General features: G+C 40.8%; 1 protein-coding gene across 1 annotated transcript in view; it reads left to right on the top strand.

The window, feature by feature from the left end:
• Nucleotides 1-13,101: 13,101 nt before the first annotated feature.
• The window catches only part of GRIK1 (glutamate ionotropic receptor kainate type subunit 1), a 228,129-nt gene continuing 216,732 nt past the window's right edge, over nt 13,102-24,498 (top strand). The window contains exon 1 of the mRNA XM_065423354.1: nt 13,102-13,225. Coding sequence (XP_065279426.1) covers nt 13,102-13,225 — 124 coding nt within the window. The remainder of the gene's footprint in view (nt 13,226-24,498) is intronic.

The following is a 24,498-nucleotide window of genomic DNA, read 5'->3' as shown; positions in this document are numbered from 1 at the left end:
TTCATTTTGAAGTGCAATAGGGTCTAGCCCCAGAACAGGCTAGCTCCTCAGTTGGTGTTAATTGGCATAGGTCCATTTAAGTCATATGGAGCTACACAAACTGCTGAGGATCTGGCCTAGTATGTTTAATACCATCGGCAAGGAGGCTTACAAAATAATCACTTCTGGGCTTGGGATAATGAACCTTTTTCTGGTATTTTCTGAAACATTTTGTTTATAATGGTCAAGGCTCTTTCTCCCCCTCCCCCCTATCTCCCCTTTTCCTAGGTCAAAAGGGAAATGCCAGAATTAACTGACAAGATTCTCTTATACATGATGAGAGAATGAGCACATTAAACATCAGTATTTAGGTTATGTTAGTAGGAAGACTAGGTATTAGTGTTATGAAGGAAGTCTGTAGTGATCCAAAGGATTAAAAATAATTGTGCTGATTAATTTCTCAGCTTGCAAAGGCATTTTATTATTGCCAAAAACACTGCATTATGCATCTCAGTCACAGTTATGGAGGTTGCCCTATATCAAATTGATTGTTTCAATTATCTACACTTCAGAGTAATTAAGAATCATAACAACTCAGAGATCTGTGGGAGGCTGGCAGTGGATTTATCAATGACAACATCACTGGTACATATATGTTCTGCTTCTCCTGATCCTGATTCTGATTCACCTCGCCAGCAATAAGCATGATTGCTAGAGAGAGAGAGAGAAAGGCCATGGTTAGAGCCATTTAGAGTCTCGTTACATGTAGTGGTCTTAGTATTTTCTCCAGCTGGTTATTTCAGCAGCTGGTGATGCTAATTTTCAGACATATTCAGCATAGAAAAATGGGGTATTTTGGCTGATATACATGATCCTATCCTATTTTGTACAGAAAAGGCAGTAACATGTTTCTGCTGGGTCAAATGATTGGATAGTCATCAGCTAGTTGCAGAGAAAGTATTCATGCAGCAACACAATAGAGTGGACGGAATGCAAATTAGTCAGAAGTAAAAGGATAAAATAAAAATGCAGACAGTGCTGGAGAACATGTGGACTGTTATCAGCTCACATTACTTGCACCTCTACTAAGGTTTGCAGTGTCATTAGCTATATGAGAAAGACAGCAAAATTTACAAAGAAATTGATTTACAGATACAGTTTTGGTTTCATTTGTGTACTGCAGAGGAGAACTACATTAAAATTACATCTAAATTACTTATAAAATGTAATTTGTGAAGGATTTGGGTTATTAAGAGGTCTACGAGAGCATCATATCAGGGTTAGATTGTGTATAATATAATGTCATATATATAGGAACTTCAAGCTAATTCTGAAGGAATTATTTCCTTAATTTGGTTATATTTTAATGATAATTTATTTTCCTGTGTAATTTCATTGCTTGTGATAGGAAATATATGATAGCATTTTAGGGAAATATTTCAGACATGAAAATATCAAATGCTTGATCCAAAGCCCATCAAAATCTATAGAAGAATCAGGCCCCCAAAGCAGAAAATATCTGGATATGAAGATCTCAATATCAAACCCCCAAGACCAAAATGATGCTGGTTGTAAGGGGAGGAACATTAAGTACTATGTCAGGACACTGACCATCCCTTTTTGCCCCAAGTGATGAGAAGCCTCATCATACTCTTCAACCCCTCACTGACACTAGCTGACAAAGTAGCAACAGCAGTGAGTCCTGCTTTCTTCCCCCATTCAGCTTGCTAGGAGGCTTTGCCCACTCAAAGATCTGACCATGCAACCCATCACCTGTCATCTGTCACTTACAGATCAAATTGCTACAATTCATCGTATCTGGAGCCGAAGGTGGAAGCGATGGAGAAACTCCAGCTCGTAAAGAATATGGCGGCCTGGCTCATTCATGGGACCACTCGCTATGAACACGTCACCTCTGTTCTCCACATGCTCCTCTGGCTCCTAATTCACTTCTGTTGCCAGTTCAAAGCCCCGAATAGGTCAAGATTGAATTCCAGTCAGCACCAATGTCTCTATTCATGATCTGCCAAGGCATACGCTCTCCTCTGGAGCTATGGAGCTGACAAAGCCCAGAATAAAATATGTGAGAGCAAGACACAGCACATTTTCAGTCAGTTGGGCCCAGCTATAGAACAAGCTACCTAGAGAGTGGGAAGGGCAAAAACTAGAATACTGCATGAAGTTCACCATGGACTCAAGTGTGAATCTAATCTACCTGTGCAGCCTTTAGACACTATACCAGTATGATGATGGATGCTATAGAAAACCCTAAGAGAGACAAACTTCTATATGAGGCCAATAAACTACATTATTGCCCACCGGCAGTAGGATAAGCAGAGACTCTCAGCCACATCCTCATGGCTAGACCACATGGGCTGGGGAAACCACAGCAGGGCCTTTTTAGAGTTAGGAGAGCAGCAGCAATGAAGGGCCTAACTGGGTCTCCCTGCCCCTACCCCATAGACCTGCAGAACCCCCTGGATACCAGTGAAAGCAACAAACTGTTTTGTTTTACTATCTGAACCCTGGATATTATTTTTTGTCTGCTCATTATTCCTGCCACTGCCAGTCTCACTCTGTCTGCACCTCTCCATCCTTCTGTCCCTCCTTCCTCATTTCACCTTCTTTCCTTTTTCCTACTCCCGCACCTCTAGCTATTCACCTGCTCCTCCATTCCTCTTCATTCCACCCCTGCCTCCAAAATAATATGAAACAGATAAAAAAATGAAGAAATGGAACCAACCAGCCATGTGACCTCCCACCCCCTCTCTCTTCCCCAGCCATATTGCTGGTGCGAAGTACCTCTTTTGCCCACCCTCTGTTTTTGATCTTTATAGATTGTAAACTCTTTGGGGCAGGGACTATACCTGCCGGTGTGTGTACAGCATCTGGCACAATGGAGCCCTGATCCTGACTGCAGCTGTCATGTTACCAGCAGAGAAAACGATAAAAATAGTAATTTAGAGGATTTTTTATAAACATACGCTTATGCACATTTCACATGCCAAAGATGGAAAGGTCAAGAGAACGTAGCGCACTTCCATTAATCTTTGCACGTTGAGATTTAGAAGCCAAAGCTATTGTGTTCTTTGTAGTTTTTATTGAGTCAATTGCTATATGGACATTATTATATGCTATCAAAATGTAAGTCAATAACTCTTTAAACCAACACTGTCAGGGTTATTAGGCCTTAAGTGAATTTACTTCGCAAGCTGCAGACTAGATCCTCCATTAGAGCCTTATTCTTAAAGCTAGGCTGGTGGTAAAAGGCCCCTTATGCCAGTCTCAGAGCTGCTGCTTTCAGCTCTTTGCTACTACTGCAACAGCTCTGGGCACTGGAGGCATTCCAGGTGGGGGCAGAGTAGGGGTAGGCCTCAGATTACGGGCTGTCAGTGCTGTCAGTGTAGACCTGTGCCACCAGTGATTCTGCAGTTCTGCAATAGCTCATAGGACACATGGAAGCAGAAGTTTAACTAAAGGCTCATAGCTGCCATAACCAATGTCAAGAACTGAACTGGCTACTGAAAGCCCCGAAGAAGGGAAGAGGAACTTGTTCCCATCTGTCCCCATGTCAGTGCATGCACCAAAGCAAGGATGAACCTGGTCCTTAATACTTCTTCCCCTTTCTATGTCAATTCTACATGAAGGCAGAAAAATCTCAGGATGATAATATGCTTTCTCCTAGAAATTTTCAGTACTACCCAATTTCAGACATGGTGGAATACTGCAATAACCCCCACACTCACTGGGCATTTAAGCCAAAACCAGGACAATAGAGGAAAACAAAAAGGTACAACAATGGAGAGGGGAAAAGTTAGTTAAGACAATTCTTATTTTAATCTGGGTGGAGGTTTGGTATAATTTTTAGTTTGCCCAAACCAATTTACCTTTAATGCATACTGGTAAAATGGTCTATGTAGTGCTCAGTACAATTTAGTAACAATATACTTTTAAAAAACATATGTGTTACTGAAAAATTCACCACAGGAAATATAAATGTGGGAAATCTGAAGAGCCTGTTTTCAGGAGTCAGTCAACATTCTGTCTTTCAATGGGGCAAGTTCTGCTCTGCTCTGTGCAAATTCAGATTAACTCCACTAACTTCAAATGAATTTTCTGGTTTCCCATCAATGTAACAGTAACAACGTAATAATGAAGCAGATTTGGCCCAAAGTCTCTACTTCTGTATATGAGGCACCAATAACATTCTGTATCGTAGAAGTTTCTTCTTTCAGAATATTTCTTATATATCATACCTTTGCGTGGGAGGGGTCTTTGGTGGACCTAGGTTGCATTTTAGATTGTAGTTTATGTCCTATAGCTAATACTATGGTGGGGAAAAGTAGCTGCTGCTGGGGGGGGAAATTTGCAGATTAAATTTAGACTAGTTCAGTGGAGTGCATTGATGTTAGTTTCTTAAGGATTTCTCAGCAGATGTTTCAGTGAAGAGTTTACTAGAGTTAGGAAGGAAAGTACTGTACTAATGGATTTAAAAATATGAATGAGGAGAGCAACTGGATAAGACAGCAGAGTTCTTCTCATGTGACATTTAAAAGCTTCTAAGTATTATACTATGTTCATTGGGAATAATTTATATTTATCTTATTGTGTGATATGATGTTTTAATAAAAAGAATATTTTATCTTATTGCTTTTCATCTAAGAATTAATTAAATCTCAACCCCCAAGTGGGATGGGTAAGGGTTAGTATATTCAGTTTACAGATGGGTCAGTGATGCACTGCTAAAATAGAAACAATAAAGGCTCACTTGAAGTTTCTACCACACTTGGTGGCACATGTGACATAATAATAATAATAATAATAATACCTATTTGTATTACAGTAGCCCAGATGCCCATTTCTGAATCAGAGCCCCATTGTGTTGAGTGCTGTAAAAATTTTCAGAAGTGCTCAGCATTGGCCTAATTCTGTTCTGACTGGAGTCAATGCAAGCATTACCATAGCCGGAACTGAGTGCTTTTGAAAATCCCACCTCAAAATACTCCTTCCTACTTCTCCACCTAACCTCCCCTGCAAAATCCATCAATTCCATACTTTTCCCCCCAAACCCACCAATTCTTTCACACACACACGCACCAACCTTCTTGCCCCACCATGCTTACTCAGACCCAGAACCTTACTAATACTCCTCTAGGTGGTTCCCCTATTTGGAGGTAGTTCCTCACAGCCACAGTGGTGGCAGAGGCAGGCAAGTGTTCCATGTCTTCTGCTGGCAGTAGTGATGGCAGGAGGGTTGTTCCTTGGACTCTGTCTGTGGAGGATAATTTGTCAGGTGGGGTGAAAAACCTCCTGGTGATGGGATAGGTTTTCTGTTTGGGAATGGGTCTCCTTAGGAGCGATCTAGGCACCCTAAACACAAGATTGCTGGCCAGTGTCCCTTGTCTGGTGTATGTGTAGTGGTCAAACAGTAGAACAGTACTGCCCTGTGCTGGTGATAGTGGTGGTGGTGGGAGGGAGGGATTATAGTAGAAAATCAAAAGTGACTAACAGGTGGCTGCACATGCAGGTGTGGGAGTCACTGACAGTGGAGAAGTAGTGTTATTTGACCAGGAGGAGAGGGCAAGTTTTGGGTGGAGGAAGGCTATATGGGACTTTCTCCAAAGCCATTCAGCAGCGTGTGATCAGGAGTAGAGGAAGCAGATGTTGGGGATGACCCAGGGTTGAGGGTTGTGGTGAGACAAAGAGGCAAAGGAATTGAGCAAAGTGAATCCACAGTTGATGATAGGGAGGAGATAATTAGTTGCAGAAAGTGGCAGAGAAGTTGTGTATATTGATGGACTGGAGATTACAGAAGTGTTAGGTGGGTCAGCAGGTAAATTGGTCACTTTTAAGGAGATTAGGTGATGGTCAGAAAGAGGTAACTCAGGTATACTGGGCACCCTTAAAAAGTTTCACCAGTTAGACAGAGTCCACCCTTGCCAGTGGAATCCCTCATTTTAAAGAGAGGGAATCTCTCTGGAAATTGTAGCATTTTTCAAACCTCAGGAACCTCTCAGTGTGATTACAATCAGGGCCGGCTCCAGGCACCAGCCGAGCAAGCTCGTGCTTGGGGCGGCAGATTGTACGAGGCGGCATTCTGCCCAATCCTAGGGCGGCACGGCCTTTTTTTTTTTTTTTTTTTTTTGTTCCGCTCCGGCCGCCCTGTAGAGGGCGGCGGCGCGGAGGAGGGGAGCGCCCTGCAGCAAGTCCAGCAGGGCAGCCCGCATCCTTCCCTCCCAGCCGACCACGGCGCGGAGCCCTCCCCGCAGGCGGCGCGGCGGTTGGGGCCGCGTGGTAGCACTCCGCTGAAGCCCTGGCTGCACCCCGCTGAAGCCCTGGCCGCCCCCCTTCTCTCTCTCTCCCCCCGCTCCCTCCCTCTCCCCCCCGCTAGCCGGGGCACCAGCGCAGAGAGTCCCCCTGCACCCTGGCTCCGGCGGCGCCGCAGGTTTTTTTTTTTTTTGGCTTGGGGCGGCAAAAAAGCCAGAGCCGGCCTGATTACAATACAGTGAGTAGTGAATTATTTGAACTATAAAGTTCTCTCTCACCTAGATCCATCTACTGTTTGCAGATGATATAGAAAGGGCATATTTTAGTAAGAAATAGGACAATAAAGGAATTATTAACTACTTCCTTTGTTTTTACATTTCTGGTAGTTTTTTTCTATGGTATATTCATAGTAGAAGATTTTGTGAACACAAGAGATTTTTGTTTGTTTCAAGAGCAGAATGCTGATTTGGTGTGGCTATTTTTAAATGATCATATCAATTTCCGTGTTATGAGGTGTTGCCTGCAGGTTATGAAAGAACTCGTGGAGTGTGATTTAGTAAGTTTCCATTTGGAGTTTTTACTGCCTCTGTTTTCTAACTTGCAATGTTGACTATTATACTGCATGATGTTAGAGGTGTAGTGAAATGGTCAATGTGAATGTGGAAGAAATGTTCTTACTACAATTAGCATTACATGACTTTTAAGACCTGAATCCACAAAGGAGATACTGTTTAGATCAGACAATGTTTAAGTTAAAGTTTGGTATCAAGGATGAACCAGACTTTTAAGACCTGAATCCAAATCTGATTTGGATTCAGTGGTGCCAAAATTTCACAAAATTTGAGAACAAATTGGAAGAAATTGTATGAGCCATTCTCATGAGATTTTCTTTATATTGGGTAGAAATTTCATGAGAATAACTGTCTTGACATTTTGACCACATCCAAACACGAAAATAGAGCTGTTCTAATTTTGACACTAACCTGGGACAAAAACCTTAGGGGAAGGATTTAAATCCTGGGATTCAAATAAGAATGCACCTGAAATATTAAGAGGTTCCAATTTATAGCAATATTAATATGGCAAATTACACATTTCAACCAGCTAAAACTAAGTATTGTGAAAGGCAAGGAAACACCAGCCTTTGATTTTTGTTAAAGAGACAGTATTAATATTTCTAATACTAATGTGTTTTACAGTTAATCCAGGGTTTAGTTAGTGCCTTTCATTCTCAAGGTATTCCAAAGTATTTTACTAATGCATTGAACTAAATACTGGCAATTCCATGAATGAGTAAGCAAATGTGCCAGCCAGTATGAGCTGAACAATAGCTCAAATGCAAAAGTTTTGGGCATCGGAACCTGTTCATTTGAGAGGAGGAATGTTGGCCAGGACACCTAGGTTTTCCTCTACATTTTCCAAAATATGCCCAGGTGGACACTAAAGATCCTATGACATCCACCAGAGACAGGCAAGAGCCATTGTAGTTTAGACACCTTGATTTACAACCTCAACTCAAAACGTGCAGCTCTCCCCATTGCAGTGAATTGCAGTGTCAGCATTTCATATTAACCCACATCTTGGTGTACAACTTGAACTGTTAACTTTCTGACCCACATAGGCAAGAATACCATAAAAAAAACATACTGAGATCATCTGAATGAAAAATGAGGGCGGCAGGGATTCCAAGGAAATTTCACCACATTCAAAACATTTCCTGTCCTTGTGTGTTTTAAAATGGTCCAGTTTTCATTTTTTTAACTGTCAAAAGCAGATAATTCCTAAAGAAGATTTTCAATTTGGAAAATGGAACATCCCAATTGTGAAAAAATCCCACAATGTGACTAACCTGACCAACAACAAAAAATACAGAAAAAGAAAAAAAATCTGACAGAAGAGCAAACATTATTTTTTCCTCGTTTAAACTTTTAACGGAAAATGAGGAATGGAAAACTGTAAAAATTGAAGAAGTCTTTGGCAACAATTCAGTTTTTTAAGAGGGATCATTTTTCAATTTAAAGTGGTTTCATTAGAAAAATTGCAACCAGCTCTAATATTAATATTTATTAAAGAACACTCTGCATGTATTAAACGCTTGAAAACACTTAAAATACAGAAAGAAATGGGCTACAATGGGAAGTAAACACATGCTTAAGTGCTCTGCTGAAGAGAGATTCTTTCCAGAATTGGGGCCATGGTGTATTTTTCAATCATTAATACTCTATTTAAAAAGGAAAGCTGTCAGTATATCAGTACTAAACTGTAGAGTGTATTATGTATATCTCTTTACCAGTTTGCATTTTCAGAAGGAAACAAATTTCTTCCTGAAGCAAGGTGTGTGGCAGAGCAGAGACACCCAGACAGGACTCTGCTGTGCCAGTCAGGAGAGCACCTTGTGCCTACAGGGATTGGAAGTCACGCAATGCAGGGAGCCCTCTACAGCTCCTCTGTCATAGCCCTGCTCACTCACTCCTGTGAGGAGCCATTCAGCAGCAGGGTGGCTTCCCCTGCAGCCAGGGGCCTGTCCTCTCCCTCCTCCTTGCAGTCTTGGCCAGGGGGTTCTGCTCTACTATCTGAACCTTCACTTTATTTGAATCCCTTCCTTGTTCCCCAGCATGAGATACATGGGGGACAAGGAAGGGATTACGATTACACGGCAGTTCAGATAGTAGGGTTTCAGATAAACGGGAGTGTGTCTTCTCTGACCTCCTCCAGAACACAGACCACTGACTTCTTTGAATTAATTCCTCTTTGAATTCGAGCAGCTCTTTTAGAAAAACATCCAATCTTGATTTTTTTTAAAAAAACAATGATGGAGAATCTGCCAAGATCCCTGGTAGATTGTTCAGGTGGTTGATTAACCTCACTGTTAAAAACATGTAACTTATTTCTAGTCTGAATTTGTCTAGATTCAGCTTCCAGCCATAAGATCTCATTATACCTTTGTCTGCTAGATAGGAGAGTCCATTAGTGAATTTTTGGTAGGGACTTACAGATTGTGATCAAGTCACCCCTTAACTTTCTCTTTGATAAACTAAATACACTGAACTACTCGACTCTTTCAATATAAGGCATGTTTTCCAATTCTTTAATCATTCTTATGGCTCTTCTCAGAACCTTCTCTAATTTATCAATATTCTTCTTGAATTGTAGACGCCAGAAGTAGATGTATTCCAGTAGTGGATGCACCAGGGCCAAATATGAAAGTAATATAATCTCTCTGTTCCTACTTAATACTCCCATTTACATATCCAAGGATCACATTAGCTCTGGGAGTTCATGTTCAGCTGATTATCTACCATGACCCCAAGTCTTTTTTCAGCATTACTGCTTCCCAGGATAGAGTCCCCCATTCTGTAACTATGGCATGCATGGTTTGATCCTAGATGTATGACTTTACATGTGGCCATATTGAAACACATATTGTTTGCTTCTACCCAGCTTACCAAGCGAGCCAGATCATTCAATATCCATGACCTGTCCTCTTCATTATTTACCACGACCCCAATCTTTTGATCATCTGCAAACTTTATCAGTAATGAATTTATGTTTTTTCCAGTGCATTGATAAAAATGTTTAATAGGGTAGGGCCAGAGGTGAAAGTGAGCCGGTACGGGCTGGTTCGGCATACCGGTAAGAAGCCGGTACTGGCCCGCACACAGCCAACATTAAAGCGCTGTGTGACGTTGTGCAGTCTATATGGTTTTATAAAAACATAATAAGAAGTGAATATAATGTAACTGGAATAGTTTTATAAAAATATGATAAGTGAATATAATGTAACTGGAATATGCTTCATGCAAATGGTCTCTTGTAAGGTATCATTACAAAGCTTATAATCTACTGAGTGTGATCATCCTATTTGTATAAATGTACCACCCTTGTATCTGAAACTAGAAATATGAAACATAACTCTGAGGGCCTATTGTAATTATGTAAAGTGTGGGCCATTAAAGATGGTTTGGAATCTTGATGACTCCCATTAACAAGGACCATTGTCTGCAGATGGCTGTGTTTACCTGTTAGTCTTCCTGTATATGTGTGTGCTGGCAAGTGGGCAATGAAGTCTTGCAGTGACATGTGATCATGTCACCTGAATTGGAATCCATCTTTAACCTGGTGCTTTTCCAGTGAGGGGGGGGGGTTGGAAACCCAGAGGGACAAAGGGTTCCCGCCTTATGCAAAAGATATATAAAGGGGTGGAAGAGAACAGAGAGAGAGAGAGGAGCCATCATGAAGAATCCCCTAGCTATCACCTGAGCTGGAACAAGAGCTGTACCAGGGGAAAGAATTGTGCCCAGGCCTGGAAGGTGTCCAGTCTGAGAAAAACTTACTGAAGCATCTCTGAGGGTGAGATTATCTGTATTTAGTTTGATTAGACATAGATTTGCGCATTTTATTTTATTTTACTTGGTGACTTACTTTGTTCTGTCTGTTACTACTTGGAACCACTTAAATCCTATTTTCTGTATTTAATAAAATCACTTTTTATTTAGTAATTTACTCAGAGTATGTATTAATACCTGGGGAAGCAAACAACTGTGCATATCTCTCTATCAGTGTTATAGAGGGTGAACAATTTATGAGTTTACTCTGCATAAGCTTTATACAGGGTAAAACGGATTTATCTGGGTTTAGACCCCATTGGGAGTTGGGCATCTGAGTGCTAAAGACAAGCACACTTCTGTGAGCTGTTTTCAGGTAAACTTGCAGCTTTGGGACAAGTGATTCAGACCCTGGGTCTGTATTGGAGCAGACTGGAGTGTCTGGCTCAGCAAGACAGGGTGCTGGAGTCCTGAGCTGGCAGGGAAAACAGGAGCAGGGATAGTCTTTGCACATCGGGTGACCGCTCCCAAGGGGGTTTCTGTGATCCAACCCGTCACACGCTGCTACGGCAGCGCTTTAACGTCGCTGCCCCTTTTGCCCCTCTCTGTCGGTGGGGTCCTACGGGCAGGGCCGCTGAGGGGGGAAAAGGAGCAGCTGCCCTGGGGCCGGCGATTTAAAAGGGCCAAAAACCAAACTCTGCAGGACCCTACCAGAAATGCACCCATTTGATGATTTCCCATTTACAATTAAATTTTGAGAGGTATCAGTTACCTATTTTTTTAATCCAGTTGACATGCATAATGTTTAATTTGTATCATTCTAATTTCTTAATCAAAACGTTGTGCAGTACCACGTCAAAAGCCTTATAGATGTCTAAGTATATTACATAAACACTATTACCTTTATCATCCAAACTTCTGATTTCATAAAAAAAAAGAAGATATCAAGCTGGTTTGACAAAATCTATTTTCCATAAACCATGTTGATTGGCTACATGAGATCTCCAGCATATGCCACTCAGTTTGAAGTCCCCCCATGATAACACAGGTTTTTCTTCCTCAACATTATAGACAGGTGCTTAAGAAGCTGGTCAACCTGTTCCTAAATGTGATTTGGCGGTTTATTGCAGACACCAACTAGTACTCCCAATAAAGGGTAGAAGGAGAGGGTTCAGAGCAGAGCTCTTAAGAAGAACCACACAACCCGTGACCTATCTCATCCCACCAGAAGCAGGAGAAGGCATGCTGGGTGACAGCCTATTTCTGCCTCTCTAGGAGCCTGGGACAGACTAGCCAGGCTAGGAAGCAGACGGTTCTCCCTGCACAGTCACTCCATTGCCCATCTCTCTTGGTGGAGCCAGGTGAGCTTGGAATACAGGAAGGGGGCTTGCCCCTGCATCCTCTGTATTCTCTGCCAAATTGGGCATGGGATTAGGTGCCAAGAAGGGTGTAGGAGGGGGCCCCCACTGCCTCTAGCTTCTTTGCAGGATTAGCAGCAGACTGGCAGTCAAGCTGAAGGAAAAGCAGCCAGAAATGGGGGCTGGGAGGTGGAGAGAGGACCCCCCACAGCACCCCCAAAAGCTCCTCTGTGGAGCTTGACAGGAGATAGCAGGGTTTGGCACTTAGCTTCAGTTGCTCCCAGAAATGTGTGCACAGCAAGGAGAACTGAAGTCTCATACTCCAAAAGACCCCTGCTGTGTCACACCCACTCACATGCTGGGTGTGTGAGTCTCTCACACAGTAACGGGGGGAAGGAAAAACATGTAAAACAGAACAGGACAAGGTGGTCCAAAAAACCAGAGTATTTTGCAAGGCAGAATTCAGGGGCAGGTGGACGCCAGAAAAGAGATTTTATTTCACTTTGGTGAAATTGACCAGTTTCAAGTTGACAGTGCCGCTTTAATCATATCCAGGAACAGCATCAGTGCCAGCCAATACGGAGATTAGATTTGCTTGTATCATCAGGATGCAAGCAAAGATTCAATCAGCTCTAGAGCAGCAGCATAAAGTACTTCTGTGCGTGTGAGAGCGAGGGAGAGAAGTGGCTGAGATCCCAGTTAATCTGCTGGAGATCAGTGCTGGAACCTCTGCAACAACTCCCTTCTCCCCCTCTCTCCCTGCCCTTCCTTTCTTTTCTTTTCTACCTTTGTACTTGACTATAGGACGAATGAGCAAGACATTCCAGCCATTTCGAGCGGCAACTTTCCACCCCCTGGAGCTCAACACAGAACAGAAGCATCGATCCATAATCTCTGGGAAGACCCTTTTGCAACGTGCGACTAACTGATGGAGGGGGAATGATGGGCTAAGAGAAAGAGACAGAGAGAGAGAGAGAAGTGTAACGGGACCCAAAAAAGCAGCAACGGCTATTCATGCCTAAATACCTCAGAGGAAACATACACTTCTAACACTCTGCACAACGAACAAGAAACACAGAGAGAATGAGGTGGAAATACAGCCTACCTCGGAGCAGCTTGTGAGTGCATGGAACTGGCAGAGGCTCAGCATGAATTAAAAAGGAGTGGAGAAGATGGAGAGCACCCTTTGCTGTGAGCCCAGGCTCTCTGCTATGGATACCACCAGGGGACTCTTATTTCTCCTTCTCTACGTTTTAATAGGCATCCCTCAGACTTTCCAGCAAGTGCTAAGGATCGGTAAGTGCCAAGGAGAGGGCGGGGAGAGGGTAAAGAAGGGCTCAGTGTTTCCCTCCTGCTGGTAACTCTGGGGGTGAGGGGTGGTGAGAAATGTGTATGCGGTTTATTGATTGTATAGATATTAACACACACATTCGGATCGTACATATGGACTGTACATTCAAATGACAATATGGCCCTAACTCCCTTCAAATATTATGTGTACGAGAAACAGATAAATTTATTTTATATATATGCACATCAATTTTCCAAAAAAAACCCATAAATCACATTGATTTCTCACACACAGTAATTGAAAGGACTTCTGATTATCATGCTGTCACTTGAACTAATTAACAAGCATCATTCTTAGGTGACCGGTCACACACTGCTCGGAGCTGAAGGCTGGCTGCAGTGCACACACTGGGGCTTGTGCCCTGCCTTGCTGGTGCATTTGTTTGGAGTGCCCCACGGTGCTTCTCACGCAGTCTCTCTCCTTCTACCTGTCTTTTGCCTTGGATCAGCACTTGCCACCCTCTCCCTCCTCCCTGCCACAGCTTCTGTCATACCAGGAGCTCTCTAATGCCAGTGAGGTGCCCCAGAAAGAGGGAGGCGGCTGTACTGGGGGTGGGGGATGGAGGTGAGTTTCACCGCTAAAGTTCCACTTAGAAAGTCTCAAAGCCTGTCAAGTTTGCTTTCAAATTCAGTTCCTGGTCAGAGGCTTTAATAGGCAGACTAGCTTCCCTACACAGTTTTGTCTGTTAACCTTTGAATTGGCGTTTCCATTTATAAATCACTTGGAAGACAGATACTCAAGTGCTGTAGAATTAACTGAAGTCCTAAAAGCCTTAAACCAAAGTGGCTAAAGTGAGGCCCTGTGGGCTGGAAGTTTCCCCCCTCCTCCTACTGAGATCTCTAGCCATGGGGACAAGAAGACAAAACCTACCAAACAACCGTGTAGAACTAACAGGCGTCAGGGTGTTTAAAATGGTAAAATACACAATGACAGAGGATTTAATATGAACATAAAAACAATCAAACACAATGGTTTTTAAGTCTAGTCAGTCATTACAATGCCAAGGAGACAACAAAAAATGATTCATTGACCTTACAATGCATGCCAAAAAGTAATGAGATTTTCTTGCTCAGAATCAAAGAGTTGAAAGCTAAAACATGCAGAATGTAAATGTTATGGGGTGTGTGTATGTGAGAAAGAGTAGGGAGGGGGAGAGAAATCCTTATCTTCCTCTGCCCCCATGTAACCTTTGCTTGGCGTGAATACACCACAAGCACTGTACATATATGTAGCCCCAGAAAACAGGAATTTATTTTTAAATAGAAAACTCTGCACCATGGAAACAAGGCTTAGTTCACAGGAAGCTTCTCTTCCTACAGTGGATTTCTTGTGTCACTCAAGTCAGCCAGTGAATACAAAGTATCAAAAGAGTTAGGGCCTGGCAGAAACTGTGGAGGAAAAATAAAGACGGAATCCCCCACCTCCATTTCCTTGCACTCTCTCTCTTCTATTTGATATATGCCTAGCATGAAGAGGGGGGAAGGTGCGTGGAACAAGGGACAGACACATTCACAAAAGAATATTCCTGCCCTTAGTCAGCTGTCTGAGGGCTTAATCCTGCAAAGACTTAACCTGTTTCATACTACTCACATGAGTAGTTACATTAAAGTCAAGGGGACTACTCTTACACTTATAGAGAAAAGGAGTTTAACTTTGATAAACTTGAATAAAACAAAAACGGCAAAATACACACACATGCCCTGTGGGGTCCAATCTGGCAAAGTGCTGAGCAGTTCCTACAAGGCAAACGGGAGTTGAGCTTCATGTCCAAAGAGTGCAACTCTTTGTATTCAATACGTACTCAGTTATTTTGTGCATGAGCCAAAAGTGAAATGGACTATTTTCGCTGTATAAACACTAACCACTGTAATGCAATGAAGCTGTGTAATACTGGTATAACAAACTGCAGTGTATGAAAGAAAATATTTGTGCAGAATTTAGAAGAAATAACAATCATCACACTTACATATGCTGGTAAATTCAAGGTATGGTTCTGCAGTCTTCAATGGGAAATGGGCCTGAATAAAGAGAGAAAGATATTTTAACGTGTTAAATTAATATACTAAACAGCATCATTATGCTTCAGAAGTACATTAACTTGGGCCCTGATCCTGTGTGTGCTTAATTTCCTTACTTTAAAATGAATAGCAATTGAAGTAAATAGGACTACTCGCAAGCTTAAAGTTAAGCGTATGCTCAAGTGCTTTGCTGGATCAGGGCCACAGTGTTCAGCTCCTTGCAAGATCAAGCGCTGGACTGTAAACTCTTTGGAGTAGGGACAATGTTTCCTATGCATTTGTACAATAGCCAGAACAATGGGATCCTAATCCTGACTGGGCCCTTTGAATGCTACCACCATATAAATAAATAACAAGTAGACACTTAGTAAGCTTTAAATCACAGCAACAAGTACACATACAAATACACACTATAGGAGAAAAACTATTCTTATATTGTTTTTAAATGCAGATATTTAATTTTATAAAAACGTACATTTTGATTAGTATAGTTAGTCTGCCTATACAGAAATGGCATAATAAATATTAATCCTTCACATCCATATGCCATAACACGTTTCTCTGTAGAATGTATCACTTTTACACGTGACAAATGGAAATTATGTGGATGATTCCTCAATCCCATTTTGAGCCAACAAAATACTTTCTAACAGTGAAAAATATGCTATTAAGCCATCATGCTTTCTTATTCATGTTCTAGTTAATGAAGGAAAGGACAACAGTGGTATACCATGGTGCAGTATTTTGTATCTGAATGAATACAATGGTGGCTTAATTGCATTTTTCACTGCTGGAGTGCTTTTGGATTATTTGATTTTGTTGGCTTATATAACAAATTAGTGTACTTTACTGCTTACATTTAATTACTAGAGAAAGGAGCTCATGGAGGAACATGTGACATTTAGAAATTCTAGATATTACTATCTAGGTAATTATTGCTTTTCAAATGTTGCCTAACACTTTGAACAAGAAAAGACAAATAAGGGATTTCAATACAACCAATAAAACGAAATCATTAGCATACAAATAATTTAATAATGACTTTCTCTCCATAAACAAGAGATTTTGAAAGACAGTACTGCACTCAGTTTCAGACAATTCAGTATTTAGATTCTAGTGCCTTACTGGGCTATTCCTGTCAAGTACATTTTTAAAAGCTTTTTCTTTTGTGCAAGTTCATACGTCAAAGTCCTAGGCAATAACATCTATATCTACACACATACACTGAACTGAATTATATAAAGGTATAGTTAAACTTAATGAACTCAATACTTCTGATTTAAAAGCAAAGGATTTTTACTTTTTGCACTGTCAACCTAACCGTCATACCCCTTTCAGTCTATCCTATGCTACTTGAATAAAATAAATGAGCATGCCCAATGTAAAGCTCAAATGAGAAAAGGAAGAAATAACAAAATTAAAAAACAAGCATGCACTAAACTTTGTCGGAATAGCTCCCAAAACAGTGGAATCCAAGACTGAAGCAGAATTATTTGTTCATTATGAGTGGACTCACAGCTTTATCATTTCATAGCAATACTTAATTGATACCATTCATAAATCCAAGTTATAAGAATATGCTTTAATGCTATGTTGAACTATCGCATGACAAATTACAAAAATATATTAATTTAACCCATTTTCCCGATTAAAATTAAACAATGGCTGAGAAAGTTCACAAGTTACTAATATATCAATGAAGTTCATTAAAAAGGAAGTATGTCAAATTTTCAACAAATACTTTAAAACTATATACTTGGCTGAAGAATGGAATTAGTCTCTAAAATTAATACGTCTTAAGAAGTAAATGAATAATATTTTAGGTTTCATATGAAACATTTTAGGTGCTGAAACAGATAAATTGCAATTTTCATGTAACTTTTTGTATGGACTATTGTAGTGGAATCATAATTTCTGAAACATAGGGTTAAATCCCACATTAACTTGTTAACTAACTGGGCAAAACACCTATTGATTCAATGAGTAAGAAGAGCAGGTTTTGTTCCATTCTATTTAACTCAGCGAGAGAGAGAGATTTAATCTCGCACATACACACAAATCAACCTAATTTACTAAATACATTTTAAATAAAAAGTTAAAATTTTAAATGTAGATTTGAAAACATCTTCCTTCTTGATGTTTATTTTCTTACTTAGTGCCACAGATATAAGGTCTTTCTAATGTGCTACTACTGCACAGGCACCATGGAAGGTGTAAAGGGAACTTGGCAAGAGTCTAACATCACAAATATGCCCTTATTGTAAATTGCTCGATTAGAGGCTTTGCTTGTAACATCAAGGAGATGAATATAACATTAAGATTATTCAATAGGACTGTGTCTTCCTGTGTATTTTGAAAGTCCCTATCATATTTATGGGCACTGCTGCAACATAAATATTAAATAATATCTACTACTAGATATCTGTTTTGAGATGGACTTTAGTATCAAAATTACGAAACTTGATAAAGTAGTATAAATTCGTAGGATTGTATTGTACATCTAAACACAAATCAGACATCTGCTGCTTTTTTGGTCATCAGAATCCAGATGCTCAACAGTTCAGCATTTAACCTGACCATAATTCCCTGAAATCTATTGCACCACACTTAACAGCAAACTCTTTGTAACAAATCATTTCTTAAGGATTATTGCTTGAAAACACAAGGCTGAATTATGTGGCAACTAAACCCATGTCCCCCAACTGAAATCGGTGGAGTTCCACAATATGTAAGACAGTGGAACGTTTGGCCTACAAGCTCTGAAGGGATACTGTTAGTTAAAAATACATTTAAAAGATAAATGAGAGACGGTTAAGGAAATCTAACATCTAAGGAACACAGTCCTGCAAACCTTTACTAACACAAATAAAGGCAATGAGGTCCACTGAGGTTAATGCATGCGCTGACCTCAGTGAAAACATTTGTAATGAGTAAAGTTTGCATGATTGGACCCTAAGCAATTAAAGCTGAAATATGTTAAAGCTCATTGGCCGTTCACTTTTTGTTCTTTATTTACATTGGACAATGAAAACAGACCAGCCAGTTTTACTCTGATTTCTAGACTTTCATTTTCTGGTTCTTATGTCTTAGAAGAATCTTGCAATATTGGGTTGCAGATGTTGCAGGGGAATATTTAAAAACCCTGTGCCAGAGCCTTCGCTGATGTAAATCAGCATCACTGTATTGAAATCAATGGAGCTATGCTGATTTAACCAGCTAAAGATCTGACCGTAAGTATTTAATGTATGAAAACAAGGGAAACCTTTCATAATTCCAGTAATCTGCCACCCTTACTCAGACTGAATAGTACCCGGCAAAAATCAAGCCCTACATTTATTTTTGCCTTAGTTTTACATCAGTTACTTGGAAATACTGTATTTCTGGAAGTCATTGCTAAGGTTGAGCAACGGTGATCACTAAGCACACTAAGTCTATATTTGTGTGATGACTGATATCTCAATAAATATGCTGAATGACTGCGTGCAGTTGCTAGAATTTCATTATGGCTGAAAATGTGTAAACAGCAGCTTGACATTTGAAGAAAATGTAAAGAGGGGAAATGTGTGTCTTTGTTGTAGTAAGAATACACTTAGGCTTTAAATGTCTGCTCCAGCATAAAAGAAATTAGCCATAGAGTAAAGACACAGGATAGTTCTCAAATGGTCTATAGCACTGTGGCATTTAGGCATTTCTGAGCTTGTCAGATTATGCAACAAGCAACCAACCACTTAGGACCCAATTAACAGCATAAGATTGATGATAAATTGCTCTTGTACTGGAGCAGTTGTCAAAAAAGTCAGTGGAGAACAAGAAAGGGAAGGTGCTGAGAACAGAACTTGGCAACTAAATTACTAGAGGCTACAAATTAATTTGCCTAAATTACACCAAAGCTAGAACTTCTCCAGCATGTAGAACCCTACATGTTTTGTTTAAACAAAATAATTATACCAACTTGTGGCAGAAAGAAGATTTGCATCCCTAGTTCTTGCAAATTATTATCTGGAATGCACAGTGGTAAGGCTATTGCATAAGGAATAACTCATATGAATAAATGTTAGGTTTCTCTGAATGAGCCTTTTATGCTTATAGCCCTATTTATACCCTTTTAATGTAGTCATTTTTTCCTACTTTCTGCATATATCTCATAACAAACTTACAGTTCCTAATTTCACATACTTAGAGGACATTTGCCTCATCATCAGTCCTTGCTGTTAACTATAAGCTGCTCCATATGGCCCTGTCTTCAGTTAAAATTTTCTATTCACTCAACGAGTACAACCCCACTACTGTTTTTTCATTACAAACTATTTTTTATATCCTGGTCAGTAATAAAGCTTAAATCTTCCCCCCCTCCAAGTATTTTAAACAACTGCCTCTAATCTTCTTTTCTCAGAAAGGCTTGATTTGACTGACTGGACCATAGATTGTGCTGCAGTAAAAAAAAAAAAAAATCCTATCCAAGAACTGATTAGTTTTACTTCAGAGCTTTGGATCTGTGACCTGCAAGCCCAGTTTGTCCTAGTTTTCTGTTGACTTTAGGTTTTAGATTACAATAATGAGTTTATGATTTTGGGAGAGGTTTAAAATGGGAATGTTGCTATTACCACTCTCTGTGCTGAAGCTAATAAAACTTTACATTCAAAAACTTATTTTTAAAACTATATTATATGCTTTTATTGAATCAAGTCACAATTCAGAGTTAAAATCACACTGTTCCACTTGTGCACATTTGTCATCAGAATCACAGACTTCTTACCTGCCAACCAATGCACAGTTGTTCTCAACAGTATCTTTAAGGCACCTCCTGCACCTAGATATTAAATTAGTGTGTCAAAACAGTGAGAAAACCTGAATCACTTATGTACAACTGCAATACAGGCAGGTGAGTTAATAACAGAGTGAGAACCTTAATTCTGAGTTTCCTTCCTTGTTGCTTTACATCAGGATTTAAACATTATTTGTACAAGTTACATGTTTTATGTTCCTTCGCGTTAAAATTACCCCCAAAATCAAAACAATAGGTATTAAACATTCTTTTTACATTGTAATGGTGTCCAAATTCTGCTGTCAGATAGGCACAGGCAAATTCTGTTTACTTCAAGGGGAGCAGCTGTGTGTATGTCACAGCGCCTGGGTTCTGAACATGGAAGTCGTGATCAACCTGTCCTTCCCACATTTATAAATGGGATGGTAGTCCCAGTTAGATCCTGACTAGAGAGTGTGGTGGTCCCAAAATGGAACAGATCGAAAAACACTGGAGCAGAATTTGGCCCTAGTTTATAGATGGGTGTGTGAGGATGTGCATGAAACTCACAATTCCACTGAAGTAAACCTAAATGACAGGAAAATTCCACACATCCATCACGCTCAAGGAGCTGTTCTGATACAAATATTACTATTTATGTTAGGGGCTCTGCTCCTACTCCCATTCAAATCAGTATCACTGACTTCAGTGGTGCACTGTAAAGCCCTTAAAAGCAATGTAACTTTGCCAGCCTTCCATATACAACATACTATTTGGTTTTTGAAACCAAAAACATTTTTTGTCCATTTTTCCAATTTGTTTTTCTCCCTTAACAGCCCTCCCTTAACACCCCCCGCCCCCCACATGACACATTAGCTCAGCTATATTGGGTCCTTTTTCTGATAGCGTCTGCAGTGCATGGTTAGCAGTGACTTGGGGCATTTACAGTCTTTTCAGCTGCAACTGATATCTCCTCACTTCATTAATGCTTACTTATCTCATGTCTGAGCTTTGACCCTCCTGATCAGGGATAGAGGTACACAGAGGCCAGGAAATAGTCTCATTGTGGACATCGAAGGGGAAATCAGTATCACTGGTGTTAAAAATTTGTAGACAGAGAAATCAGCCCAAATTCTTTGCCGGTTTGCACCCTGTGCAGTTGTGTTGACTTCACACCAATGAAGGGTTCCAATAATGTGGGTTAGGAGTAGGGACTAGTAAGATCTCAGCCACTGCAAAGTGAAACACAGAATACCAGGGATGGATGAGGGTAATTTATCACTGCAGAGACAGGTTTGGATTTTTATTCAAAATCGTCACCCAGCATCTCCAATGAAAATATTAACAAAATGTTAACTACAGTGTAATGTGGTGTCACTGCTAAAGGCCTGCATATTGTAAAACAGAAACATTAGGCAGTGAACAGCATAATATGAATCATGATAACCTTGGAAGAAGGTAGATTCTCTGAAATCCAGGTTTGGTATAACAGCACAAGGCTCTGTTAAGTAGATAGCCCTGCATACCTTATGCTCATAACTTGTCGTAAGAAGTAGAAGTCCATGGAATATGGTGATTAAGGAAGAACTGTGATTAATAATAGTAATACCTAGCTCTCATGTAGCACTTTACATCAGTGCATCTCAAATCATAGGCGCCAATTCTGTGGGTGCTCTGGGGCTGGAGCTCCCACGGAAAAAAAATAGTGGGTGCTCAGCACCCACTGGTGGCCCCACCAATCAGCTCATCCCCCTCCACCCCAGCACCTACTGCCCGCCAGCAACCCCACCAATCAGCTTCTCCCCCTCCCTCCCAGCACCTCCTGCCCGCTACGGATCAGCTATTCAGTGGTGTGCAGGAGGCCCTGGGGGTAGGGGGCAGAGCAAGGGCAGGGCGCGCTCAGGGGAGGGGGCGAAAAAGGGTGGGAAGAGGCAGTGCAGGGGTGGGGCCTTGGGGGAAGGGGTGGACTGAGGGCAAGGTCTGGAGCGGAGCAGGGTTCGAGCACCCCCGGGGAAATGAGGAAGTCAGCACTTATGTCTCAAAGCACTTTACAAAGGAAGTACCATTATCCTCATTTTAGAGATGGGGATACTGAGGCACAGAGCAGTAAATCGACTCGCCAAGGTCATTCAGCAGGCCAGCAATGGAGCTGGGAATAGAAGTCATGTCTCCAGGTCCGAATCCAGCGCTCTATCCACTATGTCACAACATTGACACTTTATTGAACTATTTGTACAGCTCCCTAAAACCTGTGAAAGTGCTAAGTGTTAATTATCATTGGTACAAGAGGTCAGACATATTATTTATCTAATGAAACAATACAAAGGCAGAAATATGAGCTTTTGTTTTAGAACCAAAATTACTCCCAGATCCTGGTGCTAAATTGGCTGAAGATCTGGATTACTAACAGTGGGCTCAGTCCTCAGCCCCCAATGTTAACAGCACAAAAGCACTGAAAAAAAACTACCTTACAGTGGCAGTTGAGGATTCCCCCTAACACTACGGAGCCTAGGGAGGTCGTGAGCCAATATACTTTCAAGATGAAGTAAAAAAAAAAAAAAATGAAGCAAAAGTAATTTTTTTATCCCCAACCACCCTCCACTACACTAAAAAGTCTTGAGGGCTTCAAGCCAAATCGGTCATTTCTATAAAAGTTATGAATGGAAATCTCAGATTTGATGGAACATGGAAAGTAGTTTACATGAAGTAGTCACTTTATATTTGTGGAAGTGCAAATTAATCTGTATTCTTCTGGAATGATCCCAAGAGATACATCTCAAGACATTCTTCATTTGAGTACGTCATGCCAAGAAACTTCGTAGTAGCAGGTCATGGGGAGCAGGCAAGGATGCTGCAGCAACTGTGTAACTCTATTTGATGTTGATGTCAAATAGGAGCTTATTTAAAAGATAGGTCAGCTTGTTTTAAAGATTACAATACTATTCTCTAGATTGACAACCATGGTCAGGTTGACCCAGGAATGAAAACACATCATGAACAAATTTAGACATCTTACATGTACAGCAAGTTAGCACTTTCTTAAAAAAAAAAAAAAGTTTGCAGCAATAAACCACTGGGGAATTCTTCCCTGTAATCTGGAGGGGGGTGGGGGGGAAAGGTATATAATTATATTGTATGAATAAAATAGTTTTGCTTTTTTGCTGGTGAATTCTAGCCTACATTTTGGAAGACTTCAGATAAGCATAACAAATTATAAAAAAAAAAACCCAAAAATAATCTTAGATAGCTGATTAGAACTCAGGTACAGAATATCTAACACGTGACACACAAAAGGAACACGAAATTACTATTTTCTCTGGCTATTGTATCGGATGCAAAGTGTTTAAAAATCAGTGATCATGCTAAGCAGGCTTACTTGGTTCATACAATTCTATAACACCACATGACTCATTTTAATATTAAATGGCCCCCAAACACACGCCCACACTTTATATTATACAGACAAAACTGTATTAAAAGAATGTGCTCACTAAGGCAGAAATGTCCTATGGAAAAAGTAGTATGTGATCATGTAATTAAAGACTGTATCATAACGCATATGCACTAGGGGGCTGAATTAAGGTTGCAGATGCAACCTTAACTCTGGCACTTCCTAACTTTTGAGTGCTTGACTTTCCAAACATAACATTATTTTAGTGTAGAAGATTTGACATATAATTTTCTAGGTTTTTAAAAAAGCAAATTGAAAAAACCCAGAAATCCCATCATAGGGCAGCATGTTGACACCTAGATGGATCATCAGCAAGGTTCAAACCATTAGGTCCACTGCATAGACCTTTGCCACTTGAGCTGTTAGCAATAGTAGGCTGTCATCCCCTGTGTGGGCTAACCTGGGGGAAGGGAGAGACATTTTGCTAGTGGATTTCATAGATATTTGCTGACAGTAGAGGAATGATGAGACTCAGGAAACTTGGGTTCCATTACAGGTTCTGAAGAGGAGTGTCTCTAGTGGTCACAGACCCTTCTGCCTCCCTCCCACAGCTTGATCCCTTCTTCTGCCTTATCCCCTCCAGCCTGTCCTTGTCTCAGTCCTGTCTCTTCCACACTCCTGGCTTCTCATCCCAGTTCCTCATCACTGATTTACTGGCCCAGTCTTACTCACCCACGCTGCCAGCTCCTATTCCCAGTCTCCACCCCAGGTCTAGTTCTTGTCCCTTGTGTATTTAAGTTTGGCTGTTTCCTCTATCACATTGCCTGGACACCAGCTGGTGGAGCATTGAAAGCACAGAAGAAATAGTCTCCCTGCTCTCAATGCTACAGCAGCCAGGAGTAGTAGTTGCAGGGAACATCCTGCTCAGCTCTTTCAACCCTGAGCTGGAGCATGCTCAGTGTGAATGGAATCATGAGAGAATTTAGTTGCCAAACACTAACAAGTGAGCATATACAAACTATGATTTTTGAAGGCTTATAACTTGGCTAAACTTGAGCAGATATT

Source organism: Emys orbicularis, chromosome 1 (genome assembly GCF_028017835.1).
Source record: "Emys orbicularis isolate rEmyOrb1 chromosome 1, rEmyOrb1.hap1, whole genome shotgun sequence".
Classification (NCBI taxonomy): Eukaryota; Metazoa; Chordata; order Testudines; family Emydidae; genus Emys; species Emys orbicularis.
Note: the sequence above shows the minus strand (reverse complement) of the source record. Positions and strands in the feature narration are given on the sequence as shown.